Source organism: Blennius ocellaris (assembly GCF_963422515.1).
Source record: "Blennius ocellaris genome assembly, chromosome: 6".
In the NCBI taxonomy this organism is placed as follows: domain Eukaryota; kingdom Metazoa; phylum Chordata; class Actinopteri; order Blenniiformes; family Blenniidae; genus Blennius; species Blennius ocellaris.
Window position 1 is genome coordinate 15213386 of NC_137655.1, and position 26546 is coordinate 15239931.

General features: G+C 40.9%; 1 protein-coding gene across 1 annotated transcript in view; it reads left to right on the forward strand.

Moving 5' to 3' along the window:
• Positions 1–26546, forward strand: part of tanc1b (tetratricopeptide repeat, ankyrin repeat and coiled-coil containing 1b) — a 97339-nt gene that overhangs the window by 33914 nt on the left and 36879 nt on the right. The window contains exons 4-7 of the mRNA XM_080497952.1: positions 6078–6182; positions 19470–19603; positions 21922–22111; positions 25185–25520. Coding sequence (XP_080354078.1) covers positions 6078–6182; positions 19470–19603; positions 21922–22111; positions 25185–25520 — 765 coding nt within the window. The remainder of the gene's footprint in view (positions 1–6077; positions 6183–19469; positions 19604–21921; positions 22112–25184; positions 25521–26546) is intronic.

Below are 26546 nucleotides of genomic sequence, written 5' to 3' on the forward strand. Positions count from 1 at the left end.
CTCTGACATGTGTTGCCCAGCACCTAGCTTTTACAGTTTGTTTAAAGGCCCTTTAAAGGACCAATTTCCACAAAATGTACCTGCATTTCCCCTTTTCTTTGTGCTCTACTTCAGCAAAGGTTAAGGACTCATTATATGACCATCTTACATGGATCAATTGTAGATGACAACACAATACACAAGACATTCTTGTAAATTTCAGCAGCTTGACGTTCCCTCTGCTCCGCCTCTCGAGAGTCTCCTGGGTATCGCCACAGTGACCTCCACTGGTTATAATCGGTTACTGAGCTTCTGCGGGATGACAAGCTTTTGTCCCCAGCTTTCACTGCTTTGTTAGTTTGAGGAAAGCCTCTATGCTGCACCTTATGACAACTATGTGTGAACGACACTAAACAAACATCAGATGCAGCTGATTAGATAGTCCTCACAATGAGTTTCTACAACAAGGAGGAAGGATGGTAGATACATATGTTGCCCATTGTATGCCCAGTTGATCCCTGACCTTGGGTATTTTAGCACAATGATGTTCTTCTGTTCCAATCTGCAAACAGTTATAAAAACAGCTAATGGTTTGGATGTGGTAATGTAATAAGCAGTGTGTTATTGTGATTGCCAATTTTAGCACTATGGTCAGAGGTGGAACAGTCTGTGGTAGGCTCCTGTGTATGTCTAAATAGGTTAATTGGTGTTTGCCGTGACAGGGGTTTTGTCTCGTGCATGTTTCGGGGTGACTCATTTATTTTTCAGCCAAACAGCGAGCAGCTATGTTGACATAATCCCGGAGGATTTAAAAACCCTTTTCTTTGTGGTTCAAGCAGGAGTTCACCATGCTGATAGACATATTTTATCTCACTACTTTTCTGTTACACCAACATTTTTCCTCGAATTGTAACAATCTTACGGCTGGACAGCTTGATACCGATCCGTAACATGTCAACTGTTTTGGTTGTGAGTGTGGATCGACTATGGACTAATGGAATTGGCATTAACAGCATGTACAAATTATCTTCTTCATTTTAACCCACCTCTTCCAAGACAAATGTATACCTTGGCATTCAGGATTCCTCACATTAGTTTCAACTCCACATGAACAATATAGGAATTGTATAGAAGGTATTGTGTGGTTGAGTGGATACTTCATCTTCTATATTAGTGCAGGTTTATACAGTGCTGTCAAGAGGGTAGAAACTCTCTTCAAAGTCAGTTGTAACCCTTTTGAGGTGAGCACTCCTGAAGTCAACACTGGATTCTGACCCTAACCAGACAGCCTGGAGAGAATATTGATGCTTTTCTGAGAGCTGTGTTGTAAAAGACCTTGTGGGGCTGCAGGGACCCTATGAAAGGTTCCTCTGATGGGCACCCCGTGAAAAGAACTATCCAGTTCTCTACTTCACCACACTTCACTGCTCTCCTGTAGCTTTGGTTCCTCATCACGTGTGATCCTCCTCTTTTCATCCACAATAAAAATCTCAACTCACATCGTGCCTCTGACCTGAGAGCTGAATAAACTGTCAGCGTTCCATCTATGAAGTTGGTGGAAATGAGATGTGTTAATGAATTAACTTGTATGGTAACGTTTGTGGTTGAGGGAAAGTGTTCGACATTGTGAAATAAAATGTGTGCTCAAATGTAAAATAATGATGACCGAAGCATAATTCAACCCCCTGAAGCAGGACAGCTTTCACCATACTTCTTTTCTCAGCTTTCATAATGTTATCAAGATATTCATGTTTGTTCCAGTGCAGGTTGATTCAGTAACATTGGTGAACCATATTTGGTCACCCTGCATTCACAATCGTATCCAAGAGTTTTGTCAGATTATATTATTTCTCACTTTTTAGTAGAACTTCATCATTCCATTTAGGAGCATAAAGACGGCTGCTGTGGAACCACTTTCCTTCTCGCTCTGCTCAGAGAGAACAAACTGTCTCATTGATAAATCCAAATGTGAAAAAGTCAAAGTCCATCTTGAAGAATGCTGGGAAAGCTCCTCGATCACTTCCTAGCCATGAACAATCCCCCTCTTTCACAGGCATTTGACTGGACATTGTAAGTTGTTGCTGATAGGTATTCAAGTGCCTGGTATGTGCACGTATGTGTGCCTGAGCCTGCTGACTGATAGCTGGCTGGTTGTGGATGCCTGAGCCTCGCAGTGAATATTGGTGAGCGCTCTGCAGTCACAGCTCGCCAAGCTGCCTTACCCCAGAGAGCGAGGCTTTTTCTCTCTGTTTTCCCTCCTTAATCCACCGTCCCCCTTTCCCTCGGTGTACTTGCATTTCTTCCCAATTATTTTACATAACTTTACATAGATACATATTTACACATATATCCACTGTACACGGAGGATGAGCAGCTGTACATTCCACAATCACAAGGACTTAATGAGCAAGATGCACTGAATGTGTACTCACTGACAAATATGTTAAGTTATGGCATATTGACATTTTGAACTTAATGCACTGTATACAAGGATGGGCTAATCGTGAGGTCCATTTTCCCCCTCAGATGAATTGATTTATAGCAGTTGGGGATGGTGTAAAATCTCTCTCGTGATACGTAATTAAAACTTTTTTCATTTGCAGGTCAAACAAAACCCTGATAATTATTTCTGTTTAAAGTTTCAAGTAAAGGGCAGCAGCCAACTCGAGCGTTAAAGTCACATTATTAAGATCACACGCACCACATATCGAGTCTAAGGCGTCGTAGTAAGTTTTGGTAAATGATTCTTAAGAATTTTCAGTGAAAGAATGGCTGATGGAATCCACATGTTATAAAATGCATCATCGGAGTCTGTGACTTCAAATATCATGCTTGTGATACTTATGATTTGATCACTATTGTTTATTTGTTCTTTTCAATTTACCTTCTTTTACATTGCAAGTAGTTCTTAAAATATTTTTTAAATAAAATAAATATTTATTGAAACAAACACTCTGAAACAACAACAAACGTGCTTGCTAGAAAGATCAAAGAAACCTCTCCCTGGTTACTTCCAAAATTGCACACTGACTATACCTATCATTTCCTTTTTCGCTACTTTTCCTGGGTTTGTTACATAATTCATTCGTTGCAGTTAATCATTGATAATTCTATAGAAATCCACAGGTATCTCTGCAGTACATAAACATTTAAATTAGACGAAGAAGACTGCAGCATCTTGTTGATTGAAAAGAACTGCAGTTTAATTGATACTTGAGCCTTGAGGACTTCAGAGCAGAGCAACACAGGCAACTGGCAGTCTTACATAAACTCCTTGCATAAACATCAGGGATGATCCAAACACTGTTAAGTGCACATAACAGCCCAAACTTTATGACTATTAACAGATGACGCAGATTTAAGTTGGTTGTTTATCTATATTAGATTGTTGGCTTTCTTTGATCTAATCACTGTTTCCTGCTATTTAGGAGGATGTCAAAATGAGGTGTTTCAATTTTGTCCTTTTGAACTTTTGATGCAGGGAGTCAGCAGTTGACAGAAATTAATGTTTCTCCCTGGTGAATAGAGCTTAATGTGTACGTGCTCTCTTCTTCTTTCTGGTACAGTTTTGGAACATTAGCATTTATTATCCCGCATTACATTTAATATTGTTTACCAATTTATTTGCACGTAAAATCGATTTGCATTCAGAATTTTGCTGACAGGGTATGATGGAAAGTACGAGTGCTTCATATCTATTCCTTTCGCATTGTCCTTCAGGGTTCATATATCTGAGGCTTTCATTCCTGTGACCTTTTCATGCCTGTTATAAACTGCAATTGCTTATTCGTTAGTGCTTCCACCAAGAAGGGCAGAGCGATAATGACACCTTGCTAAATCTTGAGATGAGATTCTGAGTGGAGCGGTAACTCCTCTGTGCCTTGTGTGATGCTCAGACAGCAGACTCCTTTTGCCTCGTTCCTCTATTATCGGCCATTATATGTGGCTTAAAATTACCCCTGATAGTCAAGCACATGTTTGTTATTTCGTGTGCGGATCCTGTGCCCCTCTTGGTGGTTTGTGTACACCAAACGTGATCTTGAGCATATGGTTCACATTACTCAAACTATAGCCTTTGTTGTTTTTAGATAAAATACAGTCAACATGGCATATTAGGCAGTTTGCTGTTCGCCAAAGATATTTACCTGAGTTGAGTGTTTCACATACAGCCATCTCTGTCTCTGTGTTCCCACTTTAATTGGAGCCATGTGACTCCTGGGTAATAGGCTGTGCCTGACCATCCACAGACGAATGGAGGGTTTTCAGGACACCCTTTGGTTTTGTCTGCCAAATAACAGCCTGACTTGGATTGCTTTTGTGGATGCTTCACTGGACCAGTCACCTTCAGACTTAAAGCCTTCTGTCTACACAAATGAAGCTGTCTGTGACGTTGCATGTCTTCTGAATCCCTAAATTACAGTGCAATTACATTTGCATGACGCGTCAGTCATCCTCTTTGCTATACGGCCCAACTTATGCCTTAGAGATGCAATTTGAGTTATGGCGACAAACAAGAAAACAAACCTGCTTGAACTACATTTTGCGCAGTTGTCATTATTTTATTTTATTTTTTTAAACAGTGAAGTCACTATGCATTTCAAGTTGCATATCCATAGATGGCACTGTGCATCAAGCAGCAGTGATTTAAGAAAATGTCCCATCTGATTCACAGGACTTCTTCAAGGTGGGAGTGACTGGTTATCAACTGTGGTAATAGGAAATGGCTGCCTTTACTCTCTCATGTACTCCTCGTGTTATGACTGGGGTTACTCACACAGTCATCTGATAACATGAGTCTGGAGGAGGGGAAAGAGCAGAAGAAATAGGAGGTTTGGGTTACAGTAGGTCAAGGCTGGAGCAGTGCACAACAGAGGCTGGGAAGGCTGTTAGCTTTCATAGATCTTTGTGTCCAAATTGTACAGACTCCTGTTTATTGGATAATTTTTCTATTGTTTAATTTTGGCTGTGTCCCTCTCTGGAATTTATTTGCTTTTCACAATCTTTGCTCCAATTGGAGGGGTTAGAAATGGACGCAGGAAGTTGCTTGGGAAATGTTTCTTTCCTTGTGACAACATATTAAAAATAGTGTTTTCCCTTGGTCTCACATGCATATAAACAACTTTGTAACCACTTCTAGGTAAGCATTAGTAGTCCTGTGACACCACTCCACAAAACAACCTTATTTTCTGCTTCTGAATTAAATTTTTTTGAAAGAATAAATGAAAGACGCTTCTCTCTAACCTTTTTTGGGGAGGAATGCATCTTTGTAGTTTCAACACATTGAGCAGCATTGTGTGTGTAAACGGATTTTCTAAACTTCTCATGATGTAACTTGACAGTACAGAGCAGAGTCACCAGCCATGGTCGAATCATCGATAAAAGCAAAGATGTTGCACTGATTCCCCAGATACATCATCTGCATCATCTGACTTCCATCAGGAAACCTGGATCTTAACCCAGCCATAAACTGCAGCTGTTGTTGCAGCAATAGAAGATGCGCTATCAACAGGCGGCGCTGAAATAGATCAACATGTCGGGAAATGCTTTGTTGGTTTGGATTTGTTCTCTCATGTCCAACAGTGAATATGCGTGTCGGCGGACTCATTTTTAGTTCACTAAGAGGCTAATTGTTGTGGTTTCCTGCTGCAGTTTACATTCCCCAAGCCAGCTCGCTGTGCTTTCATGGGTCTCCTGCCATGCAGACGGTATATAATTCACGTTGCCAGAAAGAACTGGGGTGACTTAATGCAGGGAGCTGTCCGAGAGCATGTTAGTGTGTGTGAGTGAGTTTAATGTGAGCTACGGAGTGCAGCCAAGCTCGTCCAACGAAGACACCACTGCCTCTCATCCTTCGTCCCATCTGGAACATATTAATCCTGTGAGAGAGCTCTCTCCAGTTCCCTCATTCTCTTGTCTTCTCTCTCTCTCTCTCTCTCTCTCTCTCTCTCTCTCTCTCTCTCTCTCTCTCTCTCTCTCTCTCTCTCTCTCTCTCTCCCCTCCCTCATTTCTCTCGGTCTCTCTCGCTCACTGTCTTTTACTCTCGCTCGCTCTGTTGGACGCTCTCTCTCATTCTGCTTGTATCTTCTTTGTGCTGGTAGGTCCAATCAGGAAGCCCAAATATGTAGAGAGTCCTCGTGTCCCTTCTGATGCCATCGTGTCAGCACTGAGGAAGGTGGCTGATAAAAAGGACTCCTCGCACAATGGTGAGTTCTGCTTACGGTTCATTTCTGAAGTTGTCTGCTTGTGTTTTTTTTTTTTTTCATGAAATAACTGTCTGTTTGAAAAATGTACATGTTTTCTGCTGTCCACTTTGCCGCTGTAGATTTAGGAATGCAACTTTTATCATGTGAGCGAATCATCACTTTCTGTAGGAGTCAAATTGGGTGCTTTGGATCATCTTTTCTCCTTCACATAGTTCCTCATACGAGCACTCAGTAGTGCCGTGTTTATTCTAAACTGTGTGTGTTTAGATTGCAGAGGAGTCAATTTTCCACAGTGTGAGCATATACACTGTCTGACCAAAGTGCTGGATTGGTTTCACAGGAATGTAATGAGGACAAGACCTTTAAATTATCTCGAGCTGTTCATGTGTGTTCCTGTGTTCTTACACTTCTGCGAGGTGTGCCTTTAAAGATATTGCACCTATTCCGTTCTGTTTGGGGATTGTGTTTATGTGTGAAAGGGTAATATTCCACTGAGTGCTCTGTTTTGACTTCCAGCTGGGCAGTCTCAAATTCCACTCATAAGCTTAAGTGGAATTGCTAGATGTGTTATCTTTAGCAAAAATGCGAAGTCGACGGAGTGCCCCTGATTGTGCATGGCTTAAAAGGGGAGACAGTTGTAACCCAGTGCAGCACAGTCACTGTTGACTGTGGCATACCGAGACACAAGGGTGTGTCAAACATTCAGCTGGCACACAACTCATAACATCGTGAGCGAGATCAACCGTATCCTTTGACAGTTGATGCACTGGCATATTTAAACGATGAATTTAATCAGATGCAACCTAAAAATACTTTTCAAGATTCGGATTCGAATGTTAGAACATGGACTAAGGCATGAGGATAGTTTACAGAATTGAACACCATGTCTGAACATAGTTCCTTACTATGAGTCTCATCCCACTTCTCGCTGTACACCGACACCCTATAAATATACATACATACTATTTATTCACCCTGGAGCAAAGCATATTATCAAACAAATACATGTACATTTGCACATTCTTGCTGTATTTCTTATAGTACTATTCAGAATTTCCCTCCATTGTTTTCATTGCTGTGAAAATTATGCTCATGGGTGGTTTATGTTTTAAAGCTACCCGTGTTCAGAGAAGAACCCAGTGTGTTCAGCACCTCTCTATCTTCTGTTCAGGGGGCCTAACAGGATTAGTGTTTCTTCATGAAGTACAGTGTTGAGGCCCTTAGTATTGCTGATTCAATTTCACTGGTAAAAAAGAAATATTTTCAAATCACGTGATGAGCCTTCAAAAAAGGTTTAACAAAGACTTTATAGGTATCTTGGATTCATTATTAAAAAAAAGAAGAGAATAGAAATTACAAGAGAGTTCAAATGATTTAGAATTTTTTGTATGAGTCCAGAACTTCTTTTGGAGTCCACCAGCTTGATATGATTCAAAAACATCTGTATATGTCAGCTCCCAGAGTTCATTATGTGAAGACAAAATCATTTCTTTAGCCTTCTAAAGTAACATTCTGGAAGGATAGATTAGAGCAGATGTGTAAAACCATTTTATTCTTCATCAGTCAGGCCTTTATTTAGATATGGTAAAGTGTTATAACAGAAACCTGAAGTCTGAATAAAAGCACGGCAGTCTGTTTGAAGTTTACCTACAGGCATTTAAAGGGCCCTGAGAACATGGAGGAAAGGACTGTCTCGTCTTTGTTTTGACAAACTCTAACCATAATATCTGTCAAATACCAGGCACTGCTCATCATCTGGCTAATATCATCATTATAGTGAAGCAGGTTGGCAACAGTATCATGTATGGCGGTTTTCTGAATAGGCATTGGTGTGATCAGCGAAGGTAGGATAAATATCACCAAATACTGAGGAGGACTATATTTACGGGCCAAAGTTATGTGCAATGCTTGTTTGGGGTCCCAATCAGTCAATCAAAGATATCATTGCTGGTTTAAAAAGAAAAAGGCTTCTTCTGCATACAAGACATAAAGATGTCTGTCTGTCCTTCTATCAGATTGCAGTACTAGAAGTTGAAGCATATCGCAGCTGACATTAAGTAAAATGCAGGTCACACTCTGGAGAGGTCATGAGTTCATAGCACAGCTAACAGAAGAGTGCAACCTTTCAACCAATCACAAATCAACACAACCGAAGCAAGCAATATCATGTCTTGATCATGAGGTAAATATTGTCCAGAAATGATCCATTTTACTTTTTCAAAATAGGTTATACGTCACAAGAGGGGATTTAATTACTTCTCCTGAACTATCTTGCATAAATGTGACAAACCTACTTAGTGAGTCTCCAGAGAAACTGCCACACAAAATGTATAGCACCATTTGGCTGCTTCGATCTTCAGTTTGCCTCAGGGAGTACCTAAAAATAAACTGAGATGATAAATTAGATTCTTGCTCGGATGTTATTGTTCTTGTCTGCTCCCGACAGTGGAGATCTGGTCACTTTATGACAAACAAGAAATGGCACGGCCATCTGTTGGGACACTATCCAGGCTGATTAAGCACATATTATTCCTTAACTGGTGGAATAAGAGCAAATGTCTTTTCCCTTTTATAGCTCCAGGCATCTAAGCGAGTCTGAGTCTATTCACTGAGTGACTTGTACGTCTTCCGAAATATTGACTCAGACCTCCTGTGATCTGAAGTAATGACCAGTATGTTTGTAAGACAGACAGCTACCTGTTTGTGCCCTTTTTGTGGCTGTGTGTAGTTTATTCAGTAAATATAGCAATAAAGTCAACAAAAAAGCCAGATGAAGCCATATACCTGTTTTTCTCATAGCTGTAGTGAGCAGGTAAAAGTTTACTGCTGAGAAATAACAGGGGCGGGCCGACTTACTTAAGTCATTATGTGTAATGAGGAACTGTGTAGATTCTCCACTAATAGAAGCTAATTATGAAAGCCCAGCTGTAGTAGGCTGAGGCCCGATCACAGCTGACAAGTTTTCCTATTCCAACTTCACCATGCAACGTGATGTAAGTATGGTGTTATTCAGCAACAAGATTTACCTGTATATATATGTACCACAGGTCCAATGTAACAAGGGCAGATCCAGTATTATTTCGTCAATAAATCTTGTGTTGTCTTCTACATCAGACACAATAAATTGTCCTGTTGTTTTTTATTCCACCAGCCATTGCGACAGGGTGTGATGCTTGTTTGATATTGCTGCTTTTGTGCCAAGGTCAATGTCAACAGAAAGTGCTGACTGAGGACAGGAAGTTAAAACTTCTGTTGGATGATAACTGTGTGACATTTAGGGTACAAATCAAGAGGTTGAAAAGAGGCATCTGCTCAAGGATGTCTCTCTTAGATTTGAAATTCTTTTATCTTGACACACGCTGCTGAGAGTGTAACAATTGATGCTGTGCACACCTGGGATTGTGTCTGGAATATGTTTTAACTTTTTTTTTTTTTTTTTTAATATTTAGTTGAATTTCTTATTTGCCCATTTCACTTTGGCTGACAGGCCTATTTGGAGTGAAGGTCTTCTTTTAGGTTTGTCCTTTGGCTTTCCTTTTTGTCATGCTCTGCTTTGTGTATCCATAGGCCAGGCTGCAGGCAAAGCAAGGCAGCATGTTTTTAACATGCAGTAGTGTCCTCCCACATGGCGCTGTCTTTGAGCAAGGATCGAGTTTCTGGGGACTGTGTAGTAAATGCAATGTGTATTTTTATTTCGACTACGTGTCCGCGCGGACCTTTGTCTTTGTTTATGCATGCGTGTGTAAGTTTGTTTGCAACAGGCGGCTGACTGTCGGTCCACAAAATTGTTTCAGCTGTGGTCTCAGAGCTCTGCCTCTGTCAATCAAGAAAACCACAGGTCCTGTTGTCTCCCACAATTATGTCTTTCTCCACATGTCCATTTTACAACCAGAGTGAGGCTCTGGGCCACCGACCCAAACACTGAGCACCTGTTTCTCCATGTATTAATCACCCTGTCAATGATGAAACTAGCCTTTTGTGAATATTAGCTACTTAGAGTGTCTGGTTATAGCATTGCTTTAGTTTTGTCATAGTGACCATGCTGGTTGACCTCTGATTGTCTTCTCATGGAAAAAAAAACAACTTTGGATATGTCCCTTATTTATGATTCATTGAATTCATGCGAAGGGACGTGTCTGAAAATGTAGGTCATGTTATCATGAGTAATTATACATTTAATTCACCTTTGCTACACACAAAAGCATCAGCTAGTTCAACTGAATGTAAAACAGCATTTACACTTACTTTAATAAGTTTTAATAATTAGTATTCCAGCAATTGCATAATCATGTGCAATTGTGACAAGTTTATAAAACTTGCTATGATATCCACGCTGACCTTGTTCGGTGATGTTCTATGAGGCAAATTGTAGCTTTGTGTCAACAAAATCATGTCCCTTTCAATGGGACATGATTTTGTTGCTGGCTGTGACAAAGTTACAAGTGCTTTGAATTTCTATAGCAAATCAGGTTCATTGTTGAGGATTGTTTCCATCAGCAGTCTGAGGATGATTCAGTCTGTTATTTTTCTTTTTTCTCACTGAATCAAAATGTGTTATTAATCCGTGCTTTCCATCTCTAAAGGACTTTTGCAGGATGGCCACCATGACCCACTGGGCAGACTTGCTGTGTGAGAGTCAGCTCTGCTGGTGTCATTATGAAGATGATTTCTTCTGTATCTGTCATTTCAGCAATATTAATAAAAGATTGAGCATTGCATCAAGCTGATATGTCAGTCAAACTACGATTCCCATAGCCAATATTATTATATACTCAGCGGTACTTTATAGAATCTCAATTTAATTTGTTGTAATGTTTCATTGGATGTTCAGTCTGCGCTTAGAGCATGAGACATCTGAATTCCTCACCTTGGAATGTGCAGTAAAGGCTCCAGGGGTACACGTCACCTTGTACCTCTGAACTTAAATAGAGAAACAGGATGTATGTTCTCATTGAGGGTTCATTAACCAGGCTACACTGTTGTGGTAATGAAAACTCCAGCTGCTAATGAGCACCGGCTGGATTGTTTTCTCGGCAGGGAGAGCGCTAAGACAGCCCTGTGAAGCCAGTCTGTTGAAGGAGTCCCCTCCTCCTCCTCCTCCTATTCCTCCACCCATTTTCTGCTCCTCCTCCTCCTCCTTCCGTCTTCATTCTTCTATCACTGAAACATGCGGCTGCTATTTCACACCTGCTCATAATCTTCCTCAGGCAGCAGATAACAATGTTGTTTTTTGTGTGTGTGCCTTCATTCACTGTACAGTTACTGGGATAACAAAGTGGTTCCAGCTACATCCCTGGTTTTTCATTTTTCAGTGAGTACAAAATAAAAAGGGACAAAACAAATGCTTCATCTAGACCGTTGAGCTTATTTCCTCACAGTAGCTTTTTTACTTAAGAACTAGCTTTTCACCAGATAGATGAAATATCTTCACTACGTGCATACAAGTGAATTTTCCGTAGACCCACAACTACATTTTTATTGTTCCTTCTGAAGTGTCTCCCAGAATGCAATCTCCAATATGAATTCTTAATTAAACTGATTCAAGTGTCAGGTGACATGAAAAGAGACCTGGTGTGGCTCCCCTGTCACAAATAAAGACGAAAACGTACCTGTGGTCTTATTAGGTGGCAACAATTAATAAACTAGGTACCCAAGATGAGTACTTAATGACAGCCTTGAGAGCTTTTTTTTAAATGTTTTTTTATCCATAGTGAATTCATGGGATGTGTATCATATGAGACATAACTTGTTCAAGCCATGGCATCAGTTTTGTGACACGTCTGCAGTTTATAGTTTAATTAGAAAGGCTTTGCTTTTGTTTATCTTTCCAGGATGAGTTCCTTATTAACCTTTCTGTGTCTTTGTAGTCGGTATATAGAGCTTCCATTCAGCAACACATTATGCATATTTACATAATTGCAGCTCAGAAAAAAATAATAACTGTGTTAGTTCAAGTTATCAACCAAGCTATATATATATATATATATATATATTTGTGTGGGAAATAATATTGAAGTTTGAGTTTGAGTTGGGTATTTGTGAATTCATATACAAATGGAGGATTTGCTGTTTGATGAAGGCATAACATGCCAGTTATTGTGCCTAAAATGTAATTTGCATTTAATTTCTTTAAGCTATTAGAGTATTTGTTATTCGATGGCTGATATCAGATATATCTGATTTGACAAATTCTGATTTGACTGCTACTGTAACTTTTATTTATAAAAATTTTAGGCTGTCATATAAATTTACAGAAAGTGATGTTGTATTGGTACTTAATTTTTCCACTTTATCATTCTTGGAACATCGGGAACATTAAATTCTAAAACAAATGACCAGTTGTCATTTACTATACCTTTTGTATACAGACATAAATTAGTCTTCTTCACATGTTGAGATATTTTCAGAGCATAAATACAAAAAGGGCACCAATATGACAGGACTATACACAGAATGAGGTAAGTCAGAGCATTTACTTAGATCTACTGTATCTGGGAGAGAACATGAAGAATCGTCACCATCAGAGATGCTCATAAATGTTGTACATGTCTAATAAGTGTATTTTTGTTAGATATATTCATCAATGAAGCTTCCAATTTTTAAGTTATCGCGGTCTTTTTCATGATTACATGTGTAGAAACTGACTGACGAGCTACAAATTATTTTGTATTATAAAATTGATACGATTAATTGAAAGTTGAGTTTAGTTTCATGGCTCTTTTGATTTTTTGGGGACGAGTAATAACAGTAGAGGCAGAGGGATATCTGCAAACAAAGCTTATATTCCAGGCAGATATATCTCTGTTTGTTCTGCACTAAGATTTAAAATTGATTTATACGTCCTTCACAGTGTAAACTCAATAGTCCTCAGATGTGCCATATACCACTGGTTTAGAAGAGCATGCCACCTTATGACACTGCCAACAAAGACATTCTTCTTCTCTGTTTATTAAGCAATATATTCAGTATTATAGCACTTGTGTGAGACACATACCACATTGTGACATCTGCTTGTGCTGAATGCACTCTCGAGATATCACAACCATAAAAAAAAAGAAAAACACTGAATGGGCTGCATGGAAACTCCACAGGGAAATAATGACAAGGAATGCTAACTGATGTTGTTTCTACTGGCCAATACTGTGCACCAATGGCTGTTCAATAAGGCTTTATATTCTATCAGCTTGAAGGTTGTAGTGTAGGGAAGAAAAGTTATGACTAAAAGGTGGCTGATTTGAGCTATAAACAGATCCAAGGAATCTAGGAAGAAATAGAAAAAAAGCTGAATTCCCCCCCACATTCACATGTATTCAGACTCACACACACACACACGCACGCGCACACACACACACACACACACACACACACACACACACACACACACACACACACACACACACACACACACACACACACACACACACACACACACACACACACACACACACACACACACACACACACACACACACACACACACACACACACAGCTGAGCTGAGCTGCCCTCAAGGCTGATACTTACCCAGATGACTCCAGATAAGGCTGAGGCTGTTTTCAGAAACTTCTAGGTATGAAAATAAAGACAAAACTATATAAATATCGTAATCCCCCCCCCCCCCCCCCCCCCCCCGAGCCAGCAGTGATTTAATTCACCACTACCTCCAATATTTATTATAGCTTTCAATATATTTACCTGTCATTCCTGTCCACGGATATTAGAGTTGTCAGGAGTGATGAATAGGTGATGATAACATTCCCAGGGTCACAGTTTAGCTATGAGACAAATGTCCTGTTATTTTCTGTTTATAAACAGTATAAACAATGAGTCACACTGTTTGCACAGTCTGAATGTTTTCAAAAGTGGAATATACCTGCAGTATATAAACATCAGTCCAACACAGATTTCCTCCTTTTCTTGGTGTTTGTTTATAACTGCTGGAACATAAAATGTATTGCAAACTTTGTGGATGCAGTTGGTACTATTTATTAGCGTTGTTGGCACAGTGCATTGATTTTCATTGGGACTTCTTGCTGATGTGGGCCAGAAGATTTTTTTCTTGTCTGGAAAATTCAGCCAGTCACATCTCCAGTGCAGTCTCACGGGTCCTGATTGGTCTTCAGAGAGGACAGGTTTAAGTGGTTTTGAAGAGCATGTGATGAAGCAGTTGTGTCAGGTCTCAACAATAAAGAGCTAGGTGACAAATTCACTCAGGTTTAACCCCAAACTATCAGCTCGGGCTAGTGACTGAAGCCGGTGAACAGTGTGTGAGGGCACAAACAATGCTCTGTTGTGAACAGATACTGAATCCACAAATCGGATTAAATGAAGTCATGAATTAAATTAAATATAAATACATTTTACTTATATGTTGCTCTCTGCTTTAGTTGTCTGGTTTTTCAATCGCTTTCCAAGCAAATGTTAAAATATTGGTCTTACGGGAGCAATACTTTGTCGTTTTTAGTCGCTATGGAACTGTGTTTGCATTTGGATAAAAAGTCATCAGGAGAAAACCGCCTGTCAATGTCTGGTAATGAACAGTGGCTATAAAGGTGTGATGTGGAAGGTGTCCCTTTGAAAGGATTCAGACTCATTGTCATTCTCTGTAATGTTCACTGAAGGTCACTGAAGCCTGCGCAATGGTTGTAACATTTAAAATAAACAGGACCACCTCCAAGAGGACTCAGCATGGGTGATACTGCGTCTGTTAGGAGTGCCCACAGGAATCCTTCGGAAATTAAAAGTCAGAAACTACTTTTGAAAAATCTTCCTTGAAATTGATTCTCAACTACAGTGGTGGAGGATGAGAGGATTGAGACGCTTGTGTTCAAAAGGTTGCAGGTTTGATTTCTCCTGCCGGTTCCCACTCGCTGTAGCTCACTGAGTCCCATCTGCCCCCACAGCCACTGCCAGTAGCTCCACTGCTCCTTAGAGATGGGCTCACTGCAGAAAACTGATTTTGCTCTACATTTGTTGTATCTGTGACAAACAAAGCTTTTTTCTCAAATTCTGGTCTGTTTGTAGCTATCAGCACCAGTATTTCTCTTTGGTATTCACTATAACAAACAGATTTTTAATGTATAGGATTTCTATTGCACTGTTTTTACAGTAGTGATGCAAGGACATCATGTGCTAAATTGGACTTCACTGTCTGTTGCTATATAGACAAAAGCTTGTATTTATTCAGTGTCGGACCTTCAGGCTTCTGGAACTATTGCAGTTTCCTTTCAGGCCTATAGAATATTTCAGCTTCTGAAAATTAAAGACACTTCTGAGAGGAACTGCAACTTCCCACAGGGCAGTGCCAACATAACAAACATCACAAACCAAGCCACCCTGTAGGCAGATGTGTCAAAGGGTAATATAAATATTCTGCACAGCCTGGAGTGAAAGATATGTGCTGGTGTGGAATTACTTACACTGCATGTATCTTGTCTAACACATTCTGTACTTGGCTGAAGGATACAGGCACACGATTATCGTGCTAGACCATAATGCCTAATTCAGTTTTGTTTAAAGGCCTCTGATAAGTCTCAGGCATGGACTACTATTTCTTGACTAAATTGTTGTTGTCGCTACAGTAGTGTGAGCCTTTTGTGTTTAATTATGAACAAGTTTTCAGGGAGAATCAAGAACATTATAGTTGAATTATTTGTCACCGCTTGTGTTGTCTGCTTGATTACACGTGTTCCATGCCCGAATAAAAGTTCAGCGTTATTTTAGTGAGCTAATGGATTGAGGCTACAATTAACGATTGCTTATTGTTTAATGTGCTGAATGTTTATTGAAAATAAATTTCCATGCATCCATCCATCCATCCATCCATCCATCCATCCATCCATCCATCCATCCATCCATCCCTCCATCCAAGTTGAGACAGCTGTGCACACAATCTCTCCTGCGGGCAATTTGAAACCGTCAAAATATCCACAAATGCATGTTTTGGGACTGTGGAAAGCGTCCAGATTGCTTGATGAAAGTCCATGCACAGACAGACCACAAACACGATTTTCATTTGCTGTATTTTACTGTGCGATATCTCACAGTATTTAAGATGGTTTTTGCCTTCTATATCAAAAAAAATAAAAGCAACTACATATCACTACTGCAGAAATTTAAAAAAATTTGCAAAAACAGACAGAGGTATCGTAGTGTCGAAGAAAGCTTTGAAATGGAGAGAAACTGTTGCCACGATGAAGGAAATAAAGAAAGATAATGACGGTCTAAAAGAACGACCACCAGAACTGGAGTAAATTATTTAGATATGGTTGTGGAACAGCAGCTGCTTGCCGATGTTTTTTCAGTTTATGTAAAGTATCTTCATGAACACATTCAATGCTCAATCAGTCGATAATCCATTTGCGCAAATTCCAGAACCATTGCAGCTGACAATGAGCTGATCAGATGTTGACATTGCTAAAAGTGCTAAAGAGGCCAAGGTGGCTTTGACCGAAGGCATTCACCTCATCTGCATTTTGGGGTTTGGTGTTTCATTTTCCCCTTCGTAGTGACCCACAGGTATACGCCAGGCCAACCGACAAGGAATAATCCTCAGAAATACTATGACCAGCAAAGCACTACTGAGTAGTTTAGATTGAGGCTTTAATTCATCACATACAAATATGGCAGTGAAATCCACCAGGCTCTATTGCACAAAAGTATCAAAATAGGCAATAACTGTAAAATATACAAGAAAAATGCAAACTATACAGAACAAAAACACAAATAGAAGAGGCACAAATGGTGCAATACCCCGAGCCATGTCCATCCATTGTCCTTGTTTGTGAGGTGCTGACTGGAGGTCGGAGTTCACAGTCCTGACAGCTTGAGGGAAGAAGCAGCTCCTGAGTTTCCCAGTCGTTAGGCACTGTGGGCAGGTGAAAAGTCCTGCTGAGAAAAGAAACCAACATCTTCATCGGGTTTTCAGCCAACGGAAACATGGTCTCTAAAATTTGCTTTCAGGTGGTGCATTGACTCTTGACTTGCTGACCTGGTACCTCAAACCAACCCTATCTATAAAGACTTCACACTACTTGGCTGCGAAGTCTCTCTTCCAAATGATACATTCTTGATGCACTGACTCCATTCTCACTGCAGTCCCTTTGAAACTCTTTCTCATCCTGAATCGGCTCTGCTAGAAAATCTTCACATGGCTGCAGCCATCCCTGTAGCTGGTGCACCATTTATTTATTTATTTATTTTGCCACATTTTGCCCATCCAATCAATTCTGCATGCATTTGCTTTGATCCATCACGCTCCGAACAGTCGGCTCTTTCACACTCATCTTCTCTGGAGGGTGTCAGCAAGTGTCTTCGAGAGAACTATCAAGTCAGCAGTCTTTCCCATGACTGCAGCAGTGTGTAATGAACATATCTGGAAATGCAGCTTCCTCGTTGCGAGGTTTTGTTTTGCATACAGGCGATATTTGGAAAAAGCCCACATTTTCACAATCAGCTTTCAAATGTCGAACTTGTTGTGACAGAGCAGAAATGAAGTGTTCTGTGATGTGCATGATATGCAACGCTAAGAAACGGGGTACCAATGAGTTCATCCTGCCGAAAAGGACAAAAAAGGGTAAATGGATTTCACTTTTATAGCGCCTTATAGGTGCGTGAGCGGCCCCAAAGCGTTTTACATTGTTCAAAAGTCAAATCTAACATGCAGACTATTCTTTTTTTTTTCTTTTCCTGTCTGTGGATAAGTTGTCATTAGTTTTCCCAAAACCTTCCGAATTCTTGCTTTTTGTGTCTGATATTGACTGTTCAAAAGTGAATATACCCTCCTGGGGATTTGTCTGACACTTTGAGTATAATCTTATCTGTTGATAAAAATACACCTGCATGTTTACTTTAAATTAGAAAATGACATCTGTTTGTTTGCATCGGTTTGGGGTGTGTGTGTGTGTGTGTGTGTGTGTGTGTGTGTGTGTGTGTGTGTGTGTGTGTGTGTGTGTGTGTGTGTGTGTATGTGTGTGTGTGTGTGTGTGTGTGTGTGTGTGTGTGTGTGTGTGTAACTTCAGTGAGGCTTTCAGCACATTGTTCCCTTGGACTTGTTTATATTTAATCAGATTTACTGTCAGCAATATTAATAACTGTGGAAGAAGGAGGCTAAAGGAGAAAATGAAGGAGGGGAGAAAAAGGTGCTGACGGAGAGCTGCATAATAAGCTTTTGTATGTTGGACACTGTGTGCCTCTCGCCTATCATTCTACTCTGCACAGGCTTGGAGATGTTTTGACTTTGTTGAAGTGCAGCACTACATTTGATTTACATGCTCTATCAAATGAATATCCTGGAATGCATTTTTTTGCACAAAGTGTCTTAGTTGCCTTCATCATTTTTTGGTTTATTACACAAAAATTTACGATTTTCTATATAAAAAGAAACTATATTAGAAATTGCCTCTGCCTTGTTGGTAGTAACCCAGTCTTGCAGCCTGGAGTTGGTTGTATAAATGCTGGAGAATAAAGACCACAGACAGTTGGAGCTGTGTTGGAGAAAGCCAATGTCCACTCATTGATATTCTGAGGCTCTATGAAGGAGCGCTGTAAACAACCAGAAAGCCCTGGAATTGGCACTCGAGGCATGTTGTGGGACACACACACACACACACACACACACACACACACACACACACACACACACACACACACACACACACACACACACACACACACACACACACACACACACACACACACACACAACTAGTTTTTCTTTAACAATACAAGACATTCACATGTATTCAGACTCTTTTACACACACACACAGACACACACACACACACACACACACACACACACACACACACACACACACACACACACACACACACACACACACACACACACACACACACACACACACACACGGAGCCCCCGCTGCACACAACCTCCTTCACTCTTTCACCCTCAGTGTCTCTCTCTCTCGCTCTCTCTCTCCTCGCTCTCTCTCTCTCGCTCTGTGGATCTGCACCACATCAGCTGCAGCTGGAGAGTGCAGCACAGCATTTCAGAGCAGAGCTGAGGAGGGCAGGGCAGGCAGCTTGGCCCTGTGTGGGCCATCCAGCAGTGAGAGGGAATCTGTCCAGCTAATCTTAAGTATTTTCTCTACCTCCTCCCCTCTCTCTCTCTCTCTCTCTCTCTCTCTCTCTCTCTCTCTCTCTCTCTCTCTCTCTCTCTCTCTCTCTCTCTCCTCTCTCTCTCTCTCTCTCTCTCTCTCTCTCTCTCTCTCTCTCTCTCTCTCTCTCTCTCTCTCTCTCATCTCTCTCTCTGTCCCTCTCATCTCCAGAGCTTCAAGCAGAGAAACAGCCAAGCTCCTCCTCACCTGCCAATCAAGAACTGATGACAAGGCTGGGCTTTTTACTGGGAGAAGGGATCCCGGGTACGGCGCGCATACCTATGGATGAGAAGAATGAAAAGAAGGTATTTCATTTTCTCCCTCCCCTCCAACATCCAACAACAGTTGTTGCCTTTGGAGCAGCACACTGATATAGAGATAGACTTGAGATGGAAAGGATGAGAGCAGAATCTAGTTTTGACAGCGTTACAGTGAAATGGAACCGTTTTTATTGCAGCCTGATTAATTTTTCTCTTAAGGATTTGGTTTTAAGAGGCACCTCAGGCACATGCTTTTTTGGCACCACAGACAACGGTAACTGTCAGACTGTTTTGTTTGAACTGTTTTGTTAAATGCGCTCTAAAGAAAGTAACTGCATATTTAAAACTGACTGCATGTGGTTTTATTTCTGTGCAAGCTCTTTAGTGTGCTGTGTTAGTCTCCCAGTAACTTGAGTGCTATCCCAGATGCTTTTGAGTATGTAACAAGAGTGTCTGAGCTCAGGTCCAGAAATAGTTATGTTGGGTCCGAGCCTCAGTTTGTTTTGCTCTGCTAATTAAGCTGAAACTGTCTGAAGAGCACAGTCAAGATTACTACCGCTATACCTCATTCACCTCGTGCAATGTCAATGATTGAACAGTTTAAAAAGAGACTGAAAGAGGGTTGGAAAGTAATCTATGAATCACACTCATGAGTTGAGATGTGACAAGAGGAGACAGGACTTGTGAGGGTCTAATGATCTTGACTCTGCTGTTAATGTTTAACCGTGCTTTTTTTTTTTTTTAAGCTCCATTAAGGAGGAGCAAATCTCTATCATCTGCCAGCAATTCTTTCTCTTCATTCCTCTGTTTTATAACATGTCTTCAACTCAGCATGTTTTTCATTTCGACTAACAGTAAATAATTAAGTGTGTTAGGTATTCCAGTCAAACTGTGTTTGCTGTGTGGCATTAGCGCTGGGAATCTGCCTCAAGGCTGGACGTTGTGAGACAACACTGCTTGTGCAGGAATAGGTGGGGGTTTGAAATAAAAGATGCTCTACAGCCATGATAAAACTCCACAAGTTTATAATCATGCCATCACCCATTCAGCATCCTTCACTTCTTCTGTTCATTTTCATGTCATAATTTGCTCGCATGGATGCTTACAGAGCAGGTAAATGATCTCGGGGTTAGTTGCACAACATAACTGTTTTGTGATTCAGACCAAAAAGAAAAACTATTGTTGCCCTGGAATATGGAAGCTCTGTGAAAAAACAATATCGTCACCACAGATGAACTGCGGGTGTTCAAGTAGGATGTTTGGTTAATTCACACATTATATAGAGACTTGAAAGGTCCACAAAAAATAAGAATGGTTCAGTGACACATTACATAGAATAAGTAACTAACTGCAGGCGAAAGTCCCTCAGGCAAGTATCTGCACCAAATTTGGTTGAGTGATGATGAGAGGTGCCTCAGTTAGTCCTAGACTTGTAACAGCAAGTTTTAATGGGATATGGGATTATACAGTTCACAGATGATTTGACAAAATCTACTTGCAGATTAACTTGCTAAACTTCACAGAGAAATACTAAAACCACAATTGTCGGAATTCTTTTGTCTCTGAAGTCAGTTGTCTGTGAAATAAATTGGCCTCAGTCAAAAAAGAAGAAGAAGAAAAAGTCAAATGTATTGTTTTCAGTATTACTGAAGAAGTTTCAAGACTTGCTGTGTGATGATCATCATTGTGGTGGGAACTTATTTAAAAGCTTTGGCTCTTCTTACAGTGGACAGTGATGACCTGTTTCAGCTACAGTTTATTGTGTGTAGCAATAGAATACAGTTAAAGGACGATGGGGAAACGGGACAAACCAGCTTTAATTTGGACTTCTACGGTTGTCAGTTATCCTGAGCAAAGATTCGGCTGTTGTATGGTTGTCAGACAGGCTTGATGACACGAGAAAGGTGTCTATTGTGTCACAAACAAAGTAGAGACTTCTTCCCTTGTGAAACTCTTGTCAGCCTTATACTTGTTCCTCCAGACACACAAGTGTGTAATTTTCAAGGCTCACTCCATTTACAGTGCTGATGCCTTTCTGCTTGTGTGTCATGCTCACATATAAAACTGTTGTTCATTTGTAAGGGATTTTTTTTTCTTTTTTTTTAGTGTGCCTTCACATGGTTCAGGTCAAATATACAGCAATGTTGGAACATATCTTTTTAAATTCTCAGTTCCTCTTCCAAATAAGGATTTAGAATTTTTTAGGTTTTTTTTGTATTTGTTTCTTCTTGTGCCACAAAAAATGTGAACTTGTTGCCAGCTGCTAGTTTATTCTGAGCTAACTTCATACTTCATTGACATCTTTAATTAGCAGGACATTCTTGGTTTACCTTAACCCTTTGCGTCGTCTCCCTTCCCCACAGTGCTCACTGACTAGCCAGGGCATCAGCCCCTGCTCAACACTGACGAGCAGCACAGCGTCTCCCAGCACCGACAGCCCATGTTCTACCCTCAACAGCACCACAAGCCGCCCCCCACTCAGCCACTCCAGCCCCTGCGGGACTATCACCAGCCCCAGCTCAACACTCGAGAGCAAGGACAGTGGGATCATAGGTGAGCAATAGAGCCTATCTAATAACTCCCTCTCCGTCCTCTAATGGCACTTTGTATGGTACAAGGAATATTTGTGAGATTGGTTTATCCTTGTGTCCTTATTTAAATGTCGTCCGTAGGATTTTGACTGATTGTAAAGCTATTGGGTAATGTTTTTTTAGAGCGTTTCTAGGCTGATCACTTCCTGCAATTATGTTCAAATTAATGGATAAAGAAGGATACGGGTGCAAAGCTTAATGATGACTAATAAGTACTGATGTACTTAATAGTACAAGATTTTTAGAGACAAGCATTTATTAACCAGTGTATTAAGAACCGTTGTCTCCACAGTGTACTACAGCTTGACTTTGGTACAGAGTAAACTGCCAGTGGTGGCGTTATTAAACCATACATCAGTAAATTAATTCCTAAAAAACATACAGTAGATAATGCCAACAATTCTGTCGAGTTAATATTTTGTCACTCTGTTCGGCACTAACTTGCAGAGCACACCAAGTATCCTTTTCACCAAATACTATTTACAGTGTTTCCCATGAAGCTCTTCTATTTTTGATGTGCAATCTGAGAATGTTTACCTCATGCACGCTTTGTGATTTACTCAAAGAAAAAAAACGCACATGTGTGGTGTCAGTCATGTGTCACTCCGTTTAACCCACTGGGACTGAATAACATTTGTGTCACATTATATTCATCTTCTTCCATGTCAGTGATTGAGTTTGTATAGAGCTGTTCCGGTGTGAGAGAGCATTGAGTTGACAGTTGCCACAGTTTGACGTGGTGCTGTATTTCTTGTAATAGCCCTGTGAGACATCTGGGGATTTACAGAAGCTGACAGGAAGATGGCATCGTCTATTGATGCATTAATTCAACCAGCGGTTCTACACACAAAGCCTTCCGTAGTTATACAGATTTTAGGATTTGAACCCAAAGGGGAGTTTGAATATTTGGATTGAAGGTTATGGCGATGCTGCAGATTTCCATACTTGATGTCTTTTATCCGAAGGCACTGTTAGGTTGAGGTGGAAAGTACTTACTGTGGCATTGTATGAATTAACAGGTGAACCTTTTATGTACCTCACCGATACTACAGCTCCAGTGTAGTAAGCATTGTATGTCAAAGTCAAATATTCTGCAGCAGTTTGGATTTCCAATGTTCCACCGTTGACATTACTGATTACCATGAGTCAGTCATTCTGTCCCCTCAGAGCAATATCATTGCGAGCTGCTGAATAATTTATGGTAGCTGTGATGTAGTGTCTTCCAGCTTGGTGCATCGATGCCATACGGGATCAAACATGCAGTCAAGTTGAAGTGCACATAGTCTGACTTGCTGTAAAGCCACTTTGTTCATGTGCAATTAAAAAAAAAAAAAATTCAGTGGTTAAATACAAAGATGTGACAATGAGCATGGTTCTTTAATTGAGAACCCCCAGTTTCAGGCAGGGTACAGATATAAAATGAGACCATGCCACTTGGTTTTGAGTCTTATCTCTTGCTTCTGGCTGGCTATAGCAGTCTCTGCTCTTTTTGTTGGTCCCAGACAAATCAGGATGGGGGTGCTTATGGGCTTGTCACAAGGTTCATCTGTACAATTTAATACCCTCTGAACAGACAGAACACCAACTCTCCAAAATGTGACTTTGCCTGTTTTGTCTATGGTCCTTTTGCTCGCCGTGCTAAACTAGTTTGTGTTGCACATCGTTATAAATAGCTGAGGGGGGGGTCGTCTCGTTAGTTCTGCATATTATATTAAAATAGGCTGGATTCATGTAGAGACTGAGACACTGGTTGTCCAACCCCTCCTTTGTTAGCAGAGTGGGTCCAGCACAGTCGTTATATGTATGCAGCAGAGGGAGACATGCACTCTATTAAATTAACTATTAACTTGCTGACTATGGCATTATGCTGGACTTCTTTGCACTTTTGTGCCTGGGTGAAGTTGGTTGGGGGTGTAAAAAACCCACTGATGTACAGCATCTCACCCATCCCCTTGATAAAACAATGAAGGAAGGAAAAGAACAAAGTCATGGTTTGTCCATAAGTCAGATCCCCGCCTTTGATTAATACTCCCTGTTCTTTTGAAGTTGTAGTCTGACTCCCATTTCAAACGCACATTAATTTGGCTTTGTACTGCATTAAAAGCTCTGTACTGCAATTGGTCAGCCATTGCAATGTCTTCAGGTTTACAAATGAGCTGCCATGGGAGATGTTGTATGAGGTGCCGAGAAGAGGACTTTAAATAATGACTGCATACATCTCCATATGCTTGAAAAACATTAAATCACTCGCTTTGAGCAAAAGATAATGTTCTGTTTGCCGTCGCCTACAGGTCAAGCAAGTGAGCAATCACTGTAGCCTTTTACATGCTGTGACAGTTTACAGATCCATGAACAGAGCAGGGCGAGATATGATGCTGTTAGGAGTGTTGCTGTGTTTGCCCAGGTAAACAGCACAGGAATTACAAGGTCTAAGATGTGCTCGTTGTATTAATATTAGTGATGATGCAACGTGCTGCTGCATTATGAAATCAAGATTATCTGTGTGTGATGCAAACACAGCCAGCTGGCTAGTCATTTCCAGTCCTCTGATGCTTCTATATCCAGCTGCCTGCCATTGTGTATATTTGGCCCTGAAACCCAGCATTAAGGATAGCTATGTTGACCTGTGGGAGGATTAAAGGATTTATTCTGATATAAGCAAAACACCTGTCTGAATTGAATTCAGTTGGAATAGTTACTTGTACTCTGCGGTTCATCTTCCAGAGCCCCACATCCGATGTTGCGTATTCTGTACTGGCAATCCTGGAAAGGAATAAAGTTTGTCAGCAGACTTCATTTATTTTTTTCCAATCTATTCCATCAGAGCTCACAAGATCTCATTAGTGTGGGCAGACAGTCACTGTACATATAAAATTAGCTTTTGAACAGCGTTGATAGTGGCAATGAGGAAGAGCAGTTATTCAAAGTTAAGATTTTCATTACAACTCAGTATCTCTCCATACATTAAAACAGATAAATGTTCCCATTAAATAAATGGATCTCTGATATACCCTCCGTTTTTCGTCTCATCTCAGCCACCATCACGAGTTCTTCAGAGAATGATGACCGCAGTGGCTCCAGCCTGGAGTGGAGTAAAGATGGGAGCCTGAGAAGCAGCGGGCGCCATGGCCTGGCACAGAGTGTGCGGGCTGACACCTGCTCTCCCGTGGCCGAAGAAGACTCCAGCAGTGCCACAGCCACGCCAGCCGACACCCCGTCCAAGACCGAGCAGCAGCAGCAGCAGCAGCAGCAGCAGCAGCTGCTCAACACATCCCTCCCACAGCCTCCAGGTCACTCACCTGAGGGACCAATTTCATATCCACCGCAGACATCTTCCTCCCTCATGATGCCAAGGCCAAACTCAGTCGCAGGTAGGAAGCCTTGGTTTGTGAACTTGTAACGTGGTTGTCGGCGGGTGTTCAGGAAAAAAGGTCTGTGTGTCTTTTTTGCTGTGTTTCTCACAGCGTTGTATTACCAGTCGGCTCAAGATTGTGACACTGTGATGTGACCTGTGCCTGAGGCTGACAAGCTGCCAAACAAGTAGCTCAAACAGGGGAGTGAATGTATGCCGAGCTACAGAAAATATTGGAAGTGAATATTCTTAGGAGAAGAGGTTGTACTTTTCGGGGTACCAAGACAGAAGTTTAGGATTAGACAGCTGTTGTGCGCTGTGCCTCAGCATTGCCTGCCATGTTGTACCTAAGCACAAGCCTCTGTCTGCCTGATCTGTTCTGCATTCTTGCCCTGGAACCTCCCTGTTGTGGTTCAGCTCACCAGATCCACACAGCTGTCACAGTTGTTGATATTCCTTTCTACCCCCTATTCCCTCATGTAAACCCCCCTCTTCACTTTTCTATTCCCAGGTCTCCCTCAGACTGCTTTCTTCTGTCGAGCTGTTTTTCCTTTTGACCTTGGCTGTTTTTTTTTTTTTTTTTAACTTTAAAAGCCATATGTTTTCCATTTTCCTTCATGTATTTACAGCAAAAAGTGATGTTTAAAAACAGGTTGAGTCAAAGTTGATACAATGGTAGACAAAATTCAAGACCTCGCTCAATGTCATGGTTGAACTGGTCTTTGAGAACTATTATTTTCAGCAATGCGGCAATGCCACGTGCATCATTTTATTTCATACCCAAAACAGCAGCACATGATGACTGGTAGGTTAGATAGATACTTCGATAACAGCAATATAAACATGAAGGCTGTGGCCCATGTGTTTGGTTAGTGGACCAGATCATGAGTAGTATGCAAAGGGTTGAGTACTTCCAAACGACTGAAAGGAAACTCTTAAGAGTGTGTATTGCATAAAGGGTGGACTGACATTAACAAGAGCAAGCAAAAGTGATCAGCTAAAATGCACTGTGTCTGTAAGCAGACAATTGCTCTGGTGGCGTTGA